A 17586-nucleotide genomic window follows, 5' to 3' on the forward strand; every position below is an offset into this window, starting at 1 on the left:
AATATATTGCCAAATTGTTTTATATTGATTTATCATATCACACTCCAATACAAGGCAGTACGGAGTGTTTAAAATGAAGTGAGAGACATCTCTGCCATCTTCAAAGCATCATTCTTTGTCAAAATGTCACCTAAAATACCCAAGAGGTGTGGGTGGGTGTGTATGTGTGTAAAATAGTCAGATGTGTATATGGGGGACAAAAAGTTCAGACACACTGGTGGATCTTAACTGAGTTCTGAGTTTCAAAAAGGCCTTGAATCTCCAGTATGAATTAAATGCCTCAGATTTATTTCCAAGGTGTTGAGCAGGAATTGCCTCCTGATGTTATTTTTCTAAAAACACACACACACACACACACACACACAGGTCTGTCCCTTTCTGTTATGCAGAACATTCTTTGATGAAAGTCAGCAGAAGTTTAAAAAATGTGGTTTTTTTAATTAAAAATCATTTAATGGCAAAGGGTCAGGATGTCTGTATACACTATTATTACATTGCTAAGAGATTTTGTTGTATAGCTTTGTAGCATTAACCATAGAGAAAAATTAAAACTAAAAATTAAAAATTATTTGGAGCACTTAAAATAAAATGTACCAAAAAAAGAGAGTTAAAAGTGGTACAGAGGCAGCTTAAGGCTAAATGGATATGTGTATATTGTCAGCCATAGCATGCATAATTAAATAAACCCCACTCCCAGTGGTTTGCTGATACAGATACATTATCTTTTTTGCAGCTATCTGCTTTCTATATCCTAACACTTTGTCTTGAATTCTTTTTTTCTTTCCCTTTTGCTTCCCAGAGGACTATCTGGAAGACAATGCAACATGGTGTAAGCTCTGGTATTCTTATTCTTGACTTTCATATCCATTCGCCTGTTTCCGATTTTGCTGTGCAAAGTGTCATCTGTGTCACGTTTCCTCTGATTTTCTGAAAAATAATTTCATTTCTAGTTTTCAGAAATCCTAATATTCAGAATGGGTTCTTTTCATCACCCCTCGTTTTCATTCCCAACATGGCTTGAATCTAGGCCAATATTTCTCAAACTTCTAATAGCTGGAGAATGCTTTTCTTCTGCATAACAGTTTGAAGGACACCTCTGTCTTATGTCTGTAAAAGTTTCCTTTTAGAGTATATAAGAGTTACCTACCCTCAATAAGTACATCCCTTCCACAAATCTGGATGTTCAGCAGGGCCAGCCCTACCATTAGGCAGAGCAAGGCAGCTTCAGGCAGCTGATTTCAGGTGTCCTGTAAATTTATTTTTAAATTTACAGCAAATTATTGCTGTATTTTTACTGCCAGGGAAGGGAATACCATAGGTGCTTGTAGTATTTTGTGCCTCAGATGACAAAATAACTTTGCTAGACCTGAGCCCTATGCATTTTGATCAGGGGCAGGGGGCATTTGCTGCTGCTCCTCTGTCTAAAATATCTTGGACTGGTCCTGCCTCCATCCATTCCAGAGACATCCTCTCTGAATTTGCTTTAATCCAACCAGGAGGCACACCCAGATGCTAAGCTGCTCTAGACAGTCTCCTCTGAGAGTGGGTTATTGTGTTGTATCTTTGCACCTTGTTAGAAGGAGACAAGACCAAAAAAACGGATCATACCAAGATGTAGCTGGCAGCCTCCTCTATGGGTGAGATCTTTGGACTCATGGGCACCTTTAATTATTTAATTAATGTAATTACTTTCTCACAGTCACAACATACTAGCAATTCTCTCTCACAGAACATTCCTGTGTTCCCATTGCACAGCTTCAGAATTACTGATTTAGGCAAAGGAATGACATAGCAGGTACGCAAATGTACCATGATTGAGCTTGAGGGTTTCCAGGGGTGTCTGGTTGGCCCCTATGGGAAACAGGAAAGTGATCTGGGGGGACTTGATGGATCTTGATGACCTGATCCATCAGGGCACTTTTATGTACTAATGAGTCACACATTTATTGTGGAATAAAGCTTTAATTGGCAAAAGCCTAGTTTGTCACATGTGAGAAGGAAACACTTTTTCTTACTTAACAAATTTTTCACTGTAATTTAAAAAGGACAGGAGAAGTGGTGGAAAAACAAGTGGAAGACAACAACATCTGGATCCCCTGTAAATTCTGTGAATGAGGCAAGGCAATAGTGCAATAAAAGCACCATCTGGAAGCACCCCATCTTCCTTTTTCCCCTCTGTCTTGTAGGATCACTTTCTAGCATCAAATACCTGTTTGGCCCACTATTTTAAAATAAGCATTAGCATCTCCAGTTTTTCTAGATTCTCCTCTTTAACAATGGGACTTACTTCTGAGTAGACATGCTTAGGATTGTGCTGTAAATGAACTAGAAAGAAATAAGGCTACAAGGCTAGGCCCATGTACCTGGAAGCAAGTCCCTCTGAACTCAGTGGAATGTACTTCCAAGTAGACATGTTTAAGACTGCACTATGAATGAAGCAAGGCTTACTTTGAGCAAGACCCCAGGAGTATCATTTCTGATTTCAGTGGGGAGATATTTCAGTTGGAGAGATGCAGGAGTCAGTAAGGGTCCAAAGGCCCACACCTGGATAGATGTAACTTATTTCAACAGCGACAAGCAATAGCGGCATTCATTATATTAATTTTATTTTGAATGCATCATGATAACTATAGCAATGTTATCAACATATGACTTCTGATTTTTTTGAAGCAGTGGGATTTATGCCTTTGACTTGTATAGTGAGTACACATACCCATTTACTTGACTGTAGCAATATTTATATGTGCTTGCTTGTTAGTCATACAATAAACTAGGTTCTCTGGGTAACATTTAGAGCTTTTCTGCACAGGGCTGATAATCGGCTGTTAATCTGCTGTATGCACTTTCGGTTTCGTCACAGAACTGAGACCTGAGCACTACAAGAGGAGCGTTGCCTTTCCTGCTTTTCTGCTACATAACTTCTAAGTGGCACTGTGGTATAGTACAAATACACAAGAGGAAATTGCACCTTCTTTCACTTTCACAGTGAAATGCTGTATTTTCCCTGCTCTAAAAAAAACTCAACGAAGGTGCTGGTTAGACACAGAAGTGAAACTGGAGGGTCGCGATGTCATCTAAAGAACCCATAAACAACTGTGAATAGGGAATAATGAGCACATGATAAATGCCTCGGGTAGAAAACCCCACAGTGGAACCATTTAAAACAATTTAGGGTGCAACCCTATCAGGATAGTCAGCCGCCTCTGATCTCGGGGATGGACAACTATCCAATGCAGGGTGGGCAGAGCTCCTCTCCTCTGCGCTCTGGCCACCCTGCATTTGTAGCTAGACAGGCAATTTTAGCTGGGGAGCTCAGAGCGGAAGGGGGGATTGCCGCATGGGGCGTACGAAACATCATAACAATGCTTCCCTGCTCCTCTCCCCTCCCTGCCCTGGGAATGCCCCCTTTTCACCCGCTCCAGGCTGCGGTTACAAGTGCAGAGATGGGGAAGAACCCTGCCACCTACGAGGCAGTGGGGGTGGGGGAGGGGAGTACGGTTTCTGAGAACTGAGCTCGGAGTCCTGGCTCTGAGCTCTGTTCCCAGAAACGGAGCCTATGGCCATCTAGACACTGTTAAATCCTATGGCCATCTAGACACTGATTGCTCTCTTACATGCAGAATCCATAGAATAACAGCCACAACTAGTTGGATCCAGATTTAGGCCAATGTAATGGTTCTAACGGAAGTGGATTTCCCTGCCCCCCTCCTCCTCACAGCAGCTCTTCCAACCCTCTGAAAATGCTGCACAGAGGGTCAGGGGACCTTTCTGGATGGGGTAGGAAGCTGCCTTATCCTGAGTCAGACCCTGGGTCCATCTAGCCCAGTATTCTTGACACTGACTGGCAGCGGATCTCCGGGGTTAGAGGCAGGGTTCTTTCCTCACCCTACCTGGAGAAGCCAGGGATCGAACCTCGGACCATCTGCATGCAAAGCACGTGCTCTATCACACTGAGCTATGGCCCCTCCCATATGAGCTGGCTTGTGGAGGGGGAGGGGAATCCCCAAAAATCGGGCAGAGGCACCTTCCACGAGTGGAGCCCTCCCTCAAAAGAAGGCTGATCCTGAACCAACCCAATGTACACTCAAAAATCGAATGTAACCAAAGCCAAAAGCAGAACAGAGAAAATAACCTGATCACAGAAAGCTAAAATAAGCCAAAGGGGAAAGGAAAAAAGCATGCAAATTATACACACTGAGAGGATACGTTAAGTTCCCCTGGGCAGGGACAAGCCTACAGGATGGAACCGTTTTATAATCCTTGGAGCATCTCTACACCAGCCTAAAATTCCTCATTTAAAACAGGGCTTTCTGCTTCCATTGTAAATGCAGGATCACCATGGATTCCTTTTACATGTGCTTCCTTTCCCCTCTCCGCTTCCCCCCCTTCTCCCCCTTATCTGACTCTTCCATATGTTTCATTGATCTAGCTCCTCTTCTTGCAGCCTTTCCTTTTTCACAGAGGGAACTCAAGCAGAACTCAAGAGGGGTAATTTGATACCTTATTATCTCCAATCTATTTAGAAACGGAATAAAGGTCATTTAGTGCAGGAGACGCCCTGGAGGTAGATGACTTCATCTAAAGGGCCCGCAAACTTCCGTGAGTGAGCAATCCCAATAGCAGGATAAAAGCTCCGTGTGAAGAAGCCCTTGGCAAAATAGGAAAAGCAGTAGTCAGGAAAAAGTGCTACAGGTGATGGGAAATCACTTTTCATAAGTACTAGTGGGCACATAAATAAATGCATGGACAAAATGTTTTAGCATTCCTTGACAAGCCAAGCAATTCTAAGCTGGGGAGAGTCTTGTGGCAGATTATCAAGCCCTGCCAGCTCATTCTGGCCATGGGAGGAGTGGGGGCAGGGTGGGAGGTTTGTTTTTCCACCTTCTTCTTCTGGTGGATCTTGGCTTTTTAAAATTCACTACCATACAATCCCTCTTCTGCATTCTGAAGTGGTACATTCCAGGGAAGGCTGCACCATGTGTTTTTTTTCCTGGAAGTTTGAATTGGCTCTGTGACTGTTCTTGTTGGGTTAGTGTGAGCATAGCAAATGCATTACAGCTGCACTTTTGTTTAGCCTGTTTTCGTACAGACAAAAATGGAGTCTGTGATTTCCCACTGACTGGAGCGAAAACAGAGAACAGTGCCAGGGATTCGCACCCAGTGGAGAATGCACCATCTCATCTGACAATGTTGATGTAGATGGTGTCAAATCATTCCAGCAAGAAGTCACTTGAGAACCGGGGTGGAAATGATAAGTGCAATTAAATCTCTTTGCTGCACAAAGAGGGACGGAGCTGCAAATGGAAAACCCCGGTTCATCTGTTCTCTTGATGCGAGTTCTCCCAAGCCATTTTCAGCTTTTTGGTTTTAACAGATGCACTGCTTGAGTAGTCATAACAGAAATGTGCTGCAGAGGATTTTGCCTTTGACAGACACAGTCGTAACAGGAAGTCGGTTTACAGCAAATGAAAAGTGATTTCCCAGGCCAAACCTATAGCCCCTAATACACTTCTCTTTTGCCCATAATGGACATTTGGCACTTTATGGACTTCTATGGATGTTACTAGTACTTAGAGGAAAAAAGTAAGATACTAAAACGAAAGGGATTTATTTGCTCTGAGACTCATGCTTTCATTGAACTTTCAGCCAAACAGCAACTGGAAAGCAGAAAATGGTGTGCATGCAGCCAGTACTGAATTCATGAAGATGATCTCCCACCTTTTGAGGCGTTGTTTGCCACTTTCCCAACAAAAGGAAGGCAGCCAACCAAGAACAGAAATGTTATCACCTTGTTTGCACACCAGTCTCTCCCCACTAACAGAGCTGGCTCTGGGTTCGGTGGGTTCCCAGCCAGAGACCAGTGGTGGGCACCTCTCCCCCACTCACTCACTCCATCACAGCTGCTCCACCTCATCGCACTTGGCTGGCCTGGGGTTTACTTCTCTCCTCTCCTCTCCTCTCCTCTCCTCTCCTCTCTCCTCTCCTCTCCCCTCCCCAGCACACCACTGTCAGTTGCAGTAAGGAGGAGGAGCACTATCAGCTGCAGGTGAACAGGTGGTAGACTGTGAGGAGGAGGAAGAGGAGAAGGAGCTGTCGCCACTCACCCATCTGTTTGCCTACTCCCTCTGGGCCCAATCCTCACCTGGGCTTCACAGAGCAGTGCTCTCTATGCAGACTGAAATTAGACGTGCTTGGAGTAAACAGCTGTCTAGAGAAATGGCTGTGCCTTTCGTTGGTGCTTCTGCATTACTAAACCATTGATCATGATATCCTTCGGGAATGCTGGGCAATATGGGACCATGCTGCAGTGGTTCCAGTCCTGTTCAGCTGAGCGTTCTCAGAAAGCGGTCTTGGGGGATTATTGCTCACCCCTGCAGCCGATGGAGTTCCTCAAGGCTCTATTTTGTCCCCTGAGATTTTTAACATCTACTGGAAGCCACTGAAAGAGGCCATCTGGGGTTTAGGGGTTGAATCTCATCAGTATGCTGATAACACCCAGCTCTCTCTCGCTCTCTCTCTCTCTCTCTTTTTTTAACTGATGCTGAGGAGGTCCTGAACCGTGTCTGGGTGCAGTGAGGGATTAGCTGTGGGTGAATAACTGAGGCTTGATCCAGACAAAATGGAGGTCCTGTTGGTCAGCAGACACCAACTCAGGATTGGCAGCACAATCTGCTCTTTATGGGGCTGCGTTCCCTCTGAAAAATGAAGATCACAGTTTGGTGCTCTTGGATCCACCGCTGCTCCTGGATGGTCAGGCAGTGGCCAGGAGTGCCTTTCCCTGGTGCAGCAACTGTGTCCCTTCCTGCGGAAGGCAGACCTGGCCTCAGTGGCCCATGCCATAATCACCTTGCATCTAGATGACAGTAAAACGCTCTATATCAGAAGTGTTTGGAAACAACCACCAGTGCAAAATGCGGTATGAGTTTTATAGACCACGTAACACCGGTCTTGAAACAGCTTCACTGGCTTCCTTTGTTGTTTCTGAGACCGATGCAGGGTGCTGGTTCTTACCTATAAATGACTGGGGTCCAGGATACCTGAAAGACCACCTCCCCCCCGCATGAACTTGCCTGGAGCCTACATCCATCATCCAAGGCTCTGTTACAAGTCCTACCCTCTAGAGCGGTGAGGTTGGGGGGGATGCAAGACAGGGCCTTTGGTGCAGCAGCACCCCAATTGTGGAACTCCCTTCCCAGGGAATTTAGATTGTCTCCCTCATTATTCATCTTTAGACAGCTGGTATATACCATGCTATTTTACCATGGTTTTAGTAATTAATTCTGGTCTTTGATTTTTAGACTGTTCCCCTGTTTTATTACATTGTAACCGTTGCCAGTTTTGTTTTGTTTCTTTGGAATGGCTGTATTTTGTGGTTTTATTATAAATCACCTTGAGTGATCATTGAGTGGAGGGGTAATTAAAAAATACAGTACATAAATAAATAAAGCACACAAGCAAGAAGTGGGAGGAAAGACATGGATCCTCTTTGGAAACAGAACAGTGGCCCTGTTGGCAGCCCTGCCCTTCCACTCACCTTCGCATGTTCAGCTGAACACGCTTAAAAGCCTCCCTGTTGTCAGGAGCCCTGCTTGTGACAAAGCTGAATCCAGTAGTACCCCCAGACTACATAACTGAGTCTTTAGGACAGGAGAGGGCAATCCTTTTGCCCCCAAGGGCCACATGTGTCAGTAGGTGGTGGGTCAGGGGCCGTATGACCCACCATGCATGGGCGTGGCCAGAGCCAGGATTCATTCCCCCCTTCCCTCTCCACCACACACACACGCAAATATACACGAACACACATATAACATTCACCCACTCTCTCACACACGTAAACAGTCTCTTCACCCACACACACACACCCAGACACCCAGACAATAACCTTGCCTCCCCTCCATGGGGAAATCTTCATCAGGATCTTAAACCTCCCCTCGCCGGGCAAGGAAGGCTTTCTTCTCCTGCTAGAAGAAGAGGTAGCTTCTTTAGCACGTTGAACTCTGTGGTTTCTCTCTCAAGAATAATATTAAAAAGGTGTCCCCAACCAGTCATGTCCGACTCTAGGGTGCGGTGCTCATCCCCGTTTCTAAGCTGAAGAGCCAGTGCTGTCCGAAGACGCTTCCGTGGTCATGTGGCCGGCATGACTGAACACCGAGGTGCACGGAACGCTGTTACCTTTCCCGCCGAGGCGGTACCTATTTATCTACTTGCAATTTCTTGCTTTCAAACTGCTAGGTTGGCAGGAGCTGGGACTGAAGACGGGAGCTCACTCCATCACGCAGCACCCGGGTCTCGAACTGCTGTCCTGCCGACCTTCCAGTCTGCAGTTCAGCGTCTTAACCACTAAGCCACCGCAGCCCCTAGAATAATATTAGTGAATGGGAAATTCCAGAGTATCAGGGTCTACGGTGTCTTTTGCTGCTCTAGCCAGCTGTATTCCCTGGTTTCTCTCTCCAGAATGTTATTGCGGGAGAAACCATGGAATACAGTAGGCTAGCGCAGCAAAAGGTGCTCTCTATGCCCTCTATGCTATGTGGTTTCTCTTTCCATTTTATTATTGAGAAAGAAAACAGAGTTTGGTGGACTATAGCAGCAACACAATAATAATATGTTCTAGACCCTAAAGGAAAAAAAGATACAAAGGAAGAGGGGAATTGGGGAGAGGGGCTGTCTAGGGTACCTGTGGGCCACAGGAGAAACCCCCTGAGGGCCACCTACCCCTGCTTTAGGGAAAGTGCAACCCCATGCAGAACAGATTGAACACCATCTCTCTGAACAGATAAACCACCTACCCATAGAACATCCATCTTGTCAGGACTGAGTTTCAGTTTATTGGCTATCATCCAGCCCATGACTAATTCCAGGCACTGATTCAGCAATTCCATTTCCTCACCTAAATCCGATGAAAAGCGGGGGGGGGGGGACCTCACTCCAGCATACTGATGGGACCTCACTCCAAATCCCTGAATGATCTCTCCCAACAGTTTCATATAAGCATTCAAAAGCATGGGAGACCACAAAGAACCCTGTGGAGCCACATAGCATAAATGCCATGGGGCCAAGCAGTAGTTACCCCAGCACCACCTTCTAGATTTCGACCTCCTGGTAGGAATGGAGCTGCCCTATCACCATGCCTCCAGCTTCTAACCCAGAAAGCCTATCCAAAAGGATACTAGAGTTGATGGTATCAAAAGCCACTGGGAGATCCAGGAGAATGAGCAGAGTCACACTCCTGCTGTCCTCCTCCTGGCATAGGACAGAATGGGTGACCAAGGCAGCCTCTGTACCAAACCCTGGCCTGAACCCAGATTGAAATGGGTCCAGATAATTAGGGCTTCTCTACATTAAGCAAAAATACCTCATCCTTATCGGGGGTTTCTTCTTCCGGAGTCTTTCCGGGTTTACAATAGGCTCCTTTAGACAGCAAACAGGTGATTTGGAATTGAAAACTTCCCTTCTCAGCAATGTGTAATATGTTCAATGAAACAGTGCCACCTAATGGCTGAATTACAGTGCTACACTGGCATTGGAAAGGAAAGGTTCCTCCTGCGCAAGCACCGGGTCATTACTGACCCCTAGAGGGACGCCGCTTGCACTGGCGTTTTCATGGCAGACTATAGCAGGGTGGTTTGCCATTGCCTTCCCCAGTCATGACTACCTTTCCCCCAGCATGCTGGGTACTCATTTTACCGACCTCGGAAGGATGGAGGGCTGAGTCGACCTAAGCCGGCTACCCAAGACCCGGCTTCCACTGGGATCGAACTCAGGTCGTGGGGAGAGTTTCAGTTGCAATACTGCTGCCTACCACTCTGCGCCACATGAGGCTGTACACACTGCCAATATTGCGCCATTACTTTTTATTACAGCTTATCTCTGATCTTTTTGAAAGTGAGATAAAGGAGGAAAAGCAGGAGACGTCCTAGAGGTTGATGACGTCGTGTACATAAGACCGTAAGAACAGCCCTGCTGGATCAGACCAAGGATCCATCTAGTTGAGCATTCTGTTCACACAGTGGCCAACCAGCTGTCGACCAGGAACACAGAAACAGGACACGAGTGCAACAGCACCCTCCCACCCACATTCCCCAGCAACTGGGAACCCACAAACTTACATGAATGACCAGTCACAAGCATTCAATAAATTGGACATGTAGCGAAGCTCTTGGTCTCACCATTCCATGATGCTTCCTTCTGTAAAACATACAATTAACATCTCCGTCAGTGGTGCTTTTCATATGATCCATAAATATAAGAAGACATAGCATGAATTGGCATTGCAAAGAAACCTTTATGCATACGAAGCTTAATTATGTTCCAGCTTGTAGGAGGTGGAGCTTATGACATTGATTTTAAAAGGAGCAAGATTGGGGTTAATCTTCTGTTTAACTGGCTCTGGAACCGATTGATGGCAAAGGGAAATTGTGCTTTTCACACGCCAAACATGAGTACCCCCCGACGGTGATCTCACCCACAGTTATTCATGCATCAGCTTCATTGAAATCTGTGAGATTTGCCTGTGCACAAAACTGATGACAGGATTCCTCTCTTAAATGCCTTTGGTGGAACACTGTGAAGTAAGCCACGTGCAAAGGTTCTTGCGTGGGTGAAAGTTAGCAGTTCTTCTTCATAAATGAAACATGGAAGCTGGATAGGCAATGTTTTCCTGTATGCAAATTATCATTTTATGTCAGCGTATTTGGCAATAGTCTATGCAATGCCACTAGCTTAAGAAAGATGACGTGTTAAACCTTAAATAGCGATGCTTTTAAAGTCTGATGGCATGCAGGCAGAGTATTTCATCCTGTGTTTTTGTACAAGGGCATCAGTTTATGCAAAACCACTCGTTTAAGAAACCAGGACATGGAAGCTTTAATTAGAGCCAAGTGACACAATACAGAATGGCCCTTTCTCTGCACTATTTTCCCTGACAGGTTTGTGTGAGCTGGGACAGACATACCCTTAAATAAAAGGTATCAAAGCTATTTGGCTCAAGGGCCAAATTAAATTTTGGGGAAACGAGGGACCGCATTCCAGTGGTGGGCAAGGCTGAAGACAAGGGAGCGGAGCCAAAGAAACAGCACATTGTAGCTTAAAGGTCTTTCTACAAGTAATGTAAGCTGTAGGAGAAGCATTTCAAGGCTTTATAATGAAAAAAAAAACCTGCACAAAAGTTGGGAAACCACCAAATAATCAGCAGGTGGAGGAAAAGGGAAGTGGCCATCTGCCCCTGTCTTAAACCCACCTTCTGTCCTTTTAGTTTAGCAGGCACTGGCCACATGTTTTGGGGCACAATCCAGCCAATGTTACCTCTTTTTAAGTCCTATTGATTTAAAAGGGAGAATTATACATGTGCTTATCTCTCATCCATTGAAATCAATGGGAGTTTTAAAATGCTCAGCTTTGGCAGGATTGTGCCTTTTGTCCATAGGCATGCTGGGCAAAAACTTAACTTTTAAAAGGAAGTGTAAAAAAAAAAAGCAGGCAGAGATTTTACATTTTCTGAACGAGTCAGCACATTTTCCACTGGGAAATTGCATTTCACCTAGGGCCATTGTGGCATAGAAATTCTTAGGCCGCAGGACTACATTGGCATATATAAAATGGGCAGAAACGCAGGCAGATAAAGGATAACGAAGAAAATGCATTTACTGCTGTCATTTAAATGTCATTCTGCTTTAGACAATATATTTACAGCAATGAGGCATTTTGATGTTTCATATTGTAAACGCTGCTCTTTTTATGACTTCCATGTCATGTTTGCTTAGTCAAACCAATTTTTCTGCTCCACTCAGTTTTATAGGGTCAGCCTAGTCTGAGAAAAATCAAATTTCCCTGCCTCTCTTTCATACATCATCATTTAGAATCACCAACAATTCGTGTTCAGGAAGCTGCACTTGTTTTCAGCTACAATGTTCTGTTTATTGCCTGATGATGATTTGTGAAGGAGAAAGGAGTTTGGGTTGATTGCCCCCTGTCCCCCCACTTTTGCAGGGAGGGGATACGCAAGGCAAAGATCAGTGTCTGTATAAAAATGTTATTCTATAGAATTCATATTGTACACAGAAGTAAATCTTTATATTGGGCTTGGCACCCAAAAGCGTGTCTAAAATGCTAAGCAGAGATAGGAACGCTGGAAGCTGCCTTGTACGGAGTCAGACCATTGCTAACAGGCACTGGCCGTCCAGAATTTCAGACAGGAGTCTTTCTACCCCCTGCCTGAAGGTTGTGGAGTTTCATCCACGCCTTATGCATGGCTGCCTGGGGCAAGCTGGGAGGAATTCTTTCTGTCAAAACATGCGTAGGGTTGCGCCCTCGATGCAGTGCTGAATGCAGGTGGCTTGGATATATTTCCCCAGGTCACATAAGCCCTCTTCAGGCATTCAGATTTTAAAGCCTGTGGGGGAGATGGAGCTCTCTTCCATCACCAAACTCCCCGTGTTGACAGGGAATGTATGCAGCGAAAGCGTAACTGCATTCAGCTGAACACATGCAGCCCTTCATGTGGCCGGGAATCCTGAATGCTCAGGTCTCCTGATTGCGCAAAGCACTATAGCTGCCTTGAGCCAACCATGGCCATACGTGCACTACAGACCTTTGGGAAGGCAGGGGCTAGAGCACATGGGCTGGAGCATACATCCCCACTGCAGTTGGCTTTGGCTTTGGTCCAGTCGTGTGTGTGTGCATGTGAGTGAGTGAGTGCGTGCGTGCGTGCGTGCACGTGTGTGCGTGTGTTACCAGAGGTGTGTTACCTCTGAGCCAGTTGCTAGGACCGTTGAAGTAAAAGTCACCGTGGTGCATGTGTATGATTCCGCCATAGGTGCTGCCTACTATTCTGTTGAGCAAGACAAGCAGAGGTTGGAGTGGCAGAGCAACTTGGCAGGGGCAGCGGTGGGTTGTTCTCACACCCACTTCTCTGTGTGGCCTCCCTGCCTCCCCCAAGCTCTGGCCCAGTAGGGATACAGGGTTTTTTAAATCAAATCTGACAAGCTTAGGCTCAGTGCTAAGTTTCCATTGTCCCTCTATATTCACTGATAATATTGTCATATGCCAAGTGAATTTCACATGTATATCACCAAAATACCTTCTTGTGAAGTTGTAGAGTGCTAGCATGTATACTCAGAGGATCCAGGCTGGATTTTGGCATGGAAACAGCCTTGGTCACCCTGTAAGATGACCTATGTCAGGAGAGAGACAGTAACCTTGTTGATTTTCTGTCTTTTTTTTCTCGGCAGCTTTCAGTATCATCAACCACGGTATCTTTCTGGGGGCACCGTCTGAGCTGGGGGTGGGGGATATTGCATTGCAGTGGTTTCACTCCTTCTTGGATGGCCAGCTCCAGAGGGTGGAGCTTGGAGGGATATCACACAGCCCTGAGGATTCTCTAGCATAGGGTTCTGCGGGTGTCAGTTTTATGCTATTTCACCTGGAGTTTTGGAGTGTGTTGCCATCAGTATGCTGATGACACGCAGCTCTATTTCTCCTTTTCTCCTTTTCACCTTCAGCAGGTGAGGCTGTGGATGTGCCAGGTCAGCACCTGGCTCCAACAATGGACTGGATGAGGGCTAACAAACTGAAGCTCAATCCAGACAAGACCAAGATGCCATTAGTGGGTGTTTTTTCTGACCAGATGGAGAATGATCATCCTACTCCAGATGGGGTTGCACTCGCTCTAAGGAGCAGGTTCATAGCTTGGGGGTTCACCTGGAGTCATCATTGTCACTTGAGACTCGAGTGGCCTCAGTGACACAGAATGCCTTCCACCAGCTTCAGCTGGTGACCCAGCTATGGCCCAGTCTGGACAGGGATAACCTGGCTTCAGTCACATATGCTCTGGTAACCTTCCAAGTTAGGTTACTGCAATACGCTCTATGTGGGGCTCTCTTCGAAGATGGTTCAGAGCTGCAGCTTGGGCAAAATGTGGTGGCCAGATTGATGGCGGAGACCAGAAGGTCTGAGCATGTAACACCAATTCTGGCCGACTGGCACTTGCTGCCTGTACATTTCTGAGCGCAATTCAAAATGCTGGTTTTGATCTATAAAGCCTTATACAGCTCGGGACCACGATATCTGATGGAGTGTCTCTCCTGGTATGAACCTACCCATACTCTACAATTAACATCTGAGGCCCTCCTTGAAGGGCGGCTCCAAGGATGGCAACAAAGGAGAGATCCTTTTTAGTGGTGGCCCCCCATGTGTGAAATGATTTCCCCGGCGACGTTCACCTGGTGTCAATATTGTTATCTTTTCAGCACCAGGTTAAGACTTTCCTCTACTCTCAGGCATTTGACAGTATATGATGGGCTTTTTAAATTTTAAGTCAGTTGTTCCGTTGGGTCCTGGTATCTTATTGTTTTTAGCTATTTTACATTGTTTTCATTCTTTGTATGTTAAAAGTTTTGTACTGCATTTTATCATGTTGCATGTTAGGGTTTTGGCTGGTAAAGAAACGTAAATTAGGATTATTATGATTATTATGATTTGTGACAAGCCCACGACCATCTATAAGCTCCAATGACTTTCTAAGTAAGACAAAATGGCATCAGGGGGGTGCTTTAGTTAATTCATTCAAGGCTTCCAAATAAGTGACTTACCAGTGGCCAAGGAAAGAGGCAAGGAGGGCTCTCTCCTTCACAGCCTGAAACTTTATAGCTTTTGCAAAGCAAAGAAGAAGAAAACATTGTCTTGGTAGTCGTAGCAGTAGTCAGGATGGCGGAATCATTGAGACTCGAGCTCATTGAGGTGCTTAGAAATCCACCTCAATGCTCTGTCTCATTCCCAGTTATAAGCTTTTGTTGTTGTTGTTGTTCACGTGCAAAAAGTTCACATTTAGCTGCACATTTTTTTAAAAGCACACACCCACTTTCTACTTTCCCCCCACTGACGAAAGCATGAATATGTGGGTTTTTTCAAGGTGCACCTTTTTAAAGTGCACCTATTTCTTAACAGGAATATGCAACCTCTGCCTGCAAAATGCACTTGCATTTGGGGACACAAACAGGGCAAGTTCTGCTCTTAAACAAACCCAAACAAAATTCTTGCGCATCCCTAAGTGGTGGTAGTAGTAGTCATAGTTCCCTTTGTCTTAGGACAGAGACCATGTAGTTGAATGCCAACAGAGTTATGGGGCCAGTATAATGTGGACTTGCAATGCTTCCCCTTTACTCCTACAAACTGAAGAACAACAGGGAGAGAATTGACTATGTTATGTACTAAGAAGCAGTGAATAAGCACAAGGAAGAAAAAAATGCATTGGGTTTGTGAAATAAAGAGCTTTTCTACACGAGGCACTTATTTTGTACTCATCATTCCTTATTCACTGGTTCTTTAGATGATGTTATAACCCTCCAGTTTCACTTCTTTTTTTAAAGAGCACTTTCCCTGGTTTTTTTAAGTCTGGGGAAAATGGAGTATTATTTCTGAAAGCAAAAGAAAATGTATTTTCCTATTTATGTAATTGTGTTATTCTGCTATTGCACAGTGCCACCTAGAGGTTATGTAGTGGAAAAGAAGGAAAGGAAAAGCTCTTTGTGTAGAGCTTTTCCAATCTCAATTCTGCGACAAACCCAAAAGTAAATACTGCGGATTAACAGCCTCACAATGAAAAGCTCAAAGGCTAATATCAAAGAAGCAGTACACAGGGTAATGGAATGAGGGGGGTTGTAAGGAAAATATGGGATGTTCCACTTTTCTTGGAAGTAAATTTGGAGTTTATATGTTTTTACTGGAGCCCATTGACTACATTTGTGGTCAGCTGCTAGTTTTATGGAAAGATTATTCTGAGGAGAGGATGGAGTGAGGAGGGGCAATGGTCCCCACTTCCTCAGTAGATTGGAAGGCAGTTGCAAATGTCACAGCTACTACACTTTCCACACACCTCTTGCTTTTGAGTTGGTAATTGGGAGCAGAAGATATCTAGTCGTAATCCACAGAGGGCCACATCTAGGCTTGGATCTCCAGTTTAAAAACAGATGGTGTGCAAGACCAAAAATGGATATGATTTAAACTCAGCTTTAGTTTAGAACCTCCATGCTTGCCTTTAGGAATGCATCTCATTTCCTCCTGATAGGAAGTTCATGTTTGATCACATCTGGGATTGGGAGAGAGGTGAGTGGGGTACTGGCAAAATACGAAACAGAACTCCATCTACACCTTTCCTCATATATTCAATGGAAAATAATGAAGCAGCAGAGTCGCTGCTAAATATGTAACTTCACCCTTGTTAGTTTCTTGTTCCACAGATCAGTATTCCTCAAAAGTAAGAGAGGAGGTTGGTTTGTTATTGTTAGTGGCTGTAGTCAGTTTGTAACCTCCGGTAAATCACCACCTCATGCGGTGTGAGAAATCAATCTACCTTTTCGTTGAACAAGATTCTTTCTCTACATCACCCTGAATTTGCCCCATGATGAAAGCAGGGGCTCCAGAGCCTACGGCCTCTAAATGCACTGCAGGCTGGCATCTGAGCAGCTCAGACATCTGAGACTGAACTCTCACTTTAAAACTTACCAATACACCCTGGCCTGAAAGTTTCAGAGAAATGAAATAACCAGGAAGTGTGTGCAGCTGGATAGCCAAAATACAAAAACAAAAATAGCTACAGTTACGTTACTCTAGGGCAGGGGTGTTGAACCTCTTTCAGTCTGAGGGACAAATTCCATTTTGGAGACACTCTTGGGAGCTGCATTCCGATGATGGGCAGAGCTGAAGGCAAAAGGGGTGGGGCAAAAACACAAAAACTACCAGCCTATTGTAGTTTAAATCTCTTTCTGCCGGTAACTAAGCCTTAGGAGACACATTTCAACCCTTTAGAATGGGGAAATAACTCCACAAAACCCAGATGAAAGGTGGGAATGGGGGTGAGGACAGGAGGAGGGGGCACATCCATCTGGAGAACCCTGGAAGGCAAGATTGGGATCCCAGGGCTAGCTCAGCACAAGTGATTTTTATCGGTATTGAAGTGCACGGATAACTGTTGGGGCACATTGCGCATTCCGTATACCACTTTTCTAGCATCATTTCCCACTTTTTATTCCATATGATCCAATATACTACATCAGATCTCATGGTGTGTGCTGTGACATATAAATGCGCAAGAGGGATATAGCATGTCCTGGCCCAACAATCAAAGACACTTTCAGGTACAACAAACCTTTATTGAGAAAGAGAAAACAAAGCTGCCGTGGAAGGAGTTCACTCTCTGCGAAGTGCAATGAACTCCTCCCTGCATGCTAGACACAGCTATTAGGAAATAGGTTACATGGCCACTTGATCATGGCCACTTTTCCTTCACCTAGGAAAAAGAAACCAAATGCTAAGTTACAAGATGGGGGATACGTGGCTCAACAACACTACAAGCAAGAAGGATCTTGGAATTGTTGTCGATCACAAGCTGAATATGAGCCAACAATGTGATGTGGCTGCAAAAAAGGCCAATGCTATTTTGGGCTGCATTAATAGAAGAATAGCTTCCAAATCCCGGGAAGTACTAGTTCCCCTCTACTCAGCACTGCTTAGGCCTCACCTGGAGTACTGTGTCCATTTCTGGGCACCACACTTTAAGTAGGATGCAGACAAACTGGAGAGGGTCCAGAG

At 45.1% G+C, this 17586-nt stretch overlaps 1 protein-coding gene across 2 annotated transcripts in view; it reads left to right on the forward strand.

The window, feature by feature from the left end:
- Positions 1-17586, forward strand: part of GPC6 (glypican 6) — a 1207844-nt gene that overhangs the window by 1140331 nt on the left and 49927 nt on the right. Inside the window, exon 7 of one of the 2 annotated variants that reach the window (XM_084844735.1) lies at positions 800-829. The exons of the other annotated variant lie outside the window; for it this stretch is intronic. Within the exon in view, the coding sequence (XP_084700861.1) occupies positions 800-829 (30 nt within the window). The remainder of the gene's footprint in view (positions 1-799; positions 830-17586) is intronic. 2 annotated transcript variants of the gene reach the window in all.

Source organism: Heloderma suspectum, chromosome 3, assembly GCF_057233095.1.
Source record: "Heloderma suspectum isolate Gila_16-S chromosome 3, 16-S_ref, whole genome shotgun sequence".
Taxonomy (NCBI): domain Eukaryota; kingdom Metazoa; phylum Chordata; class Lepidosauria; order Squamata; family Helodermatidae; genus Heloderma; species Heloderma suspectum.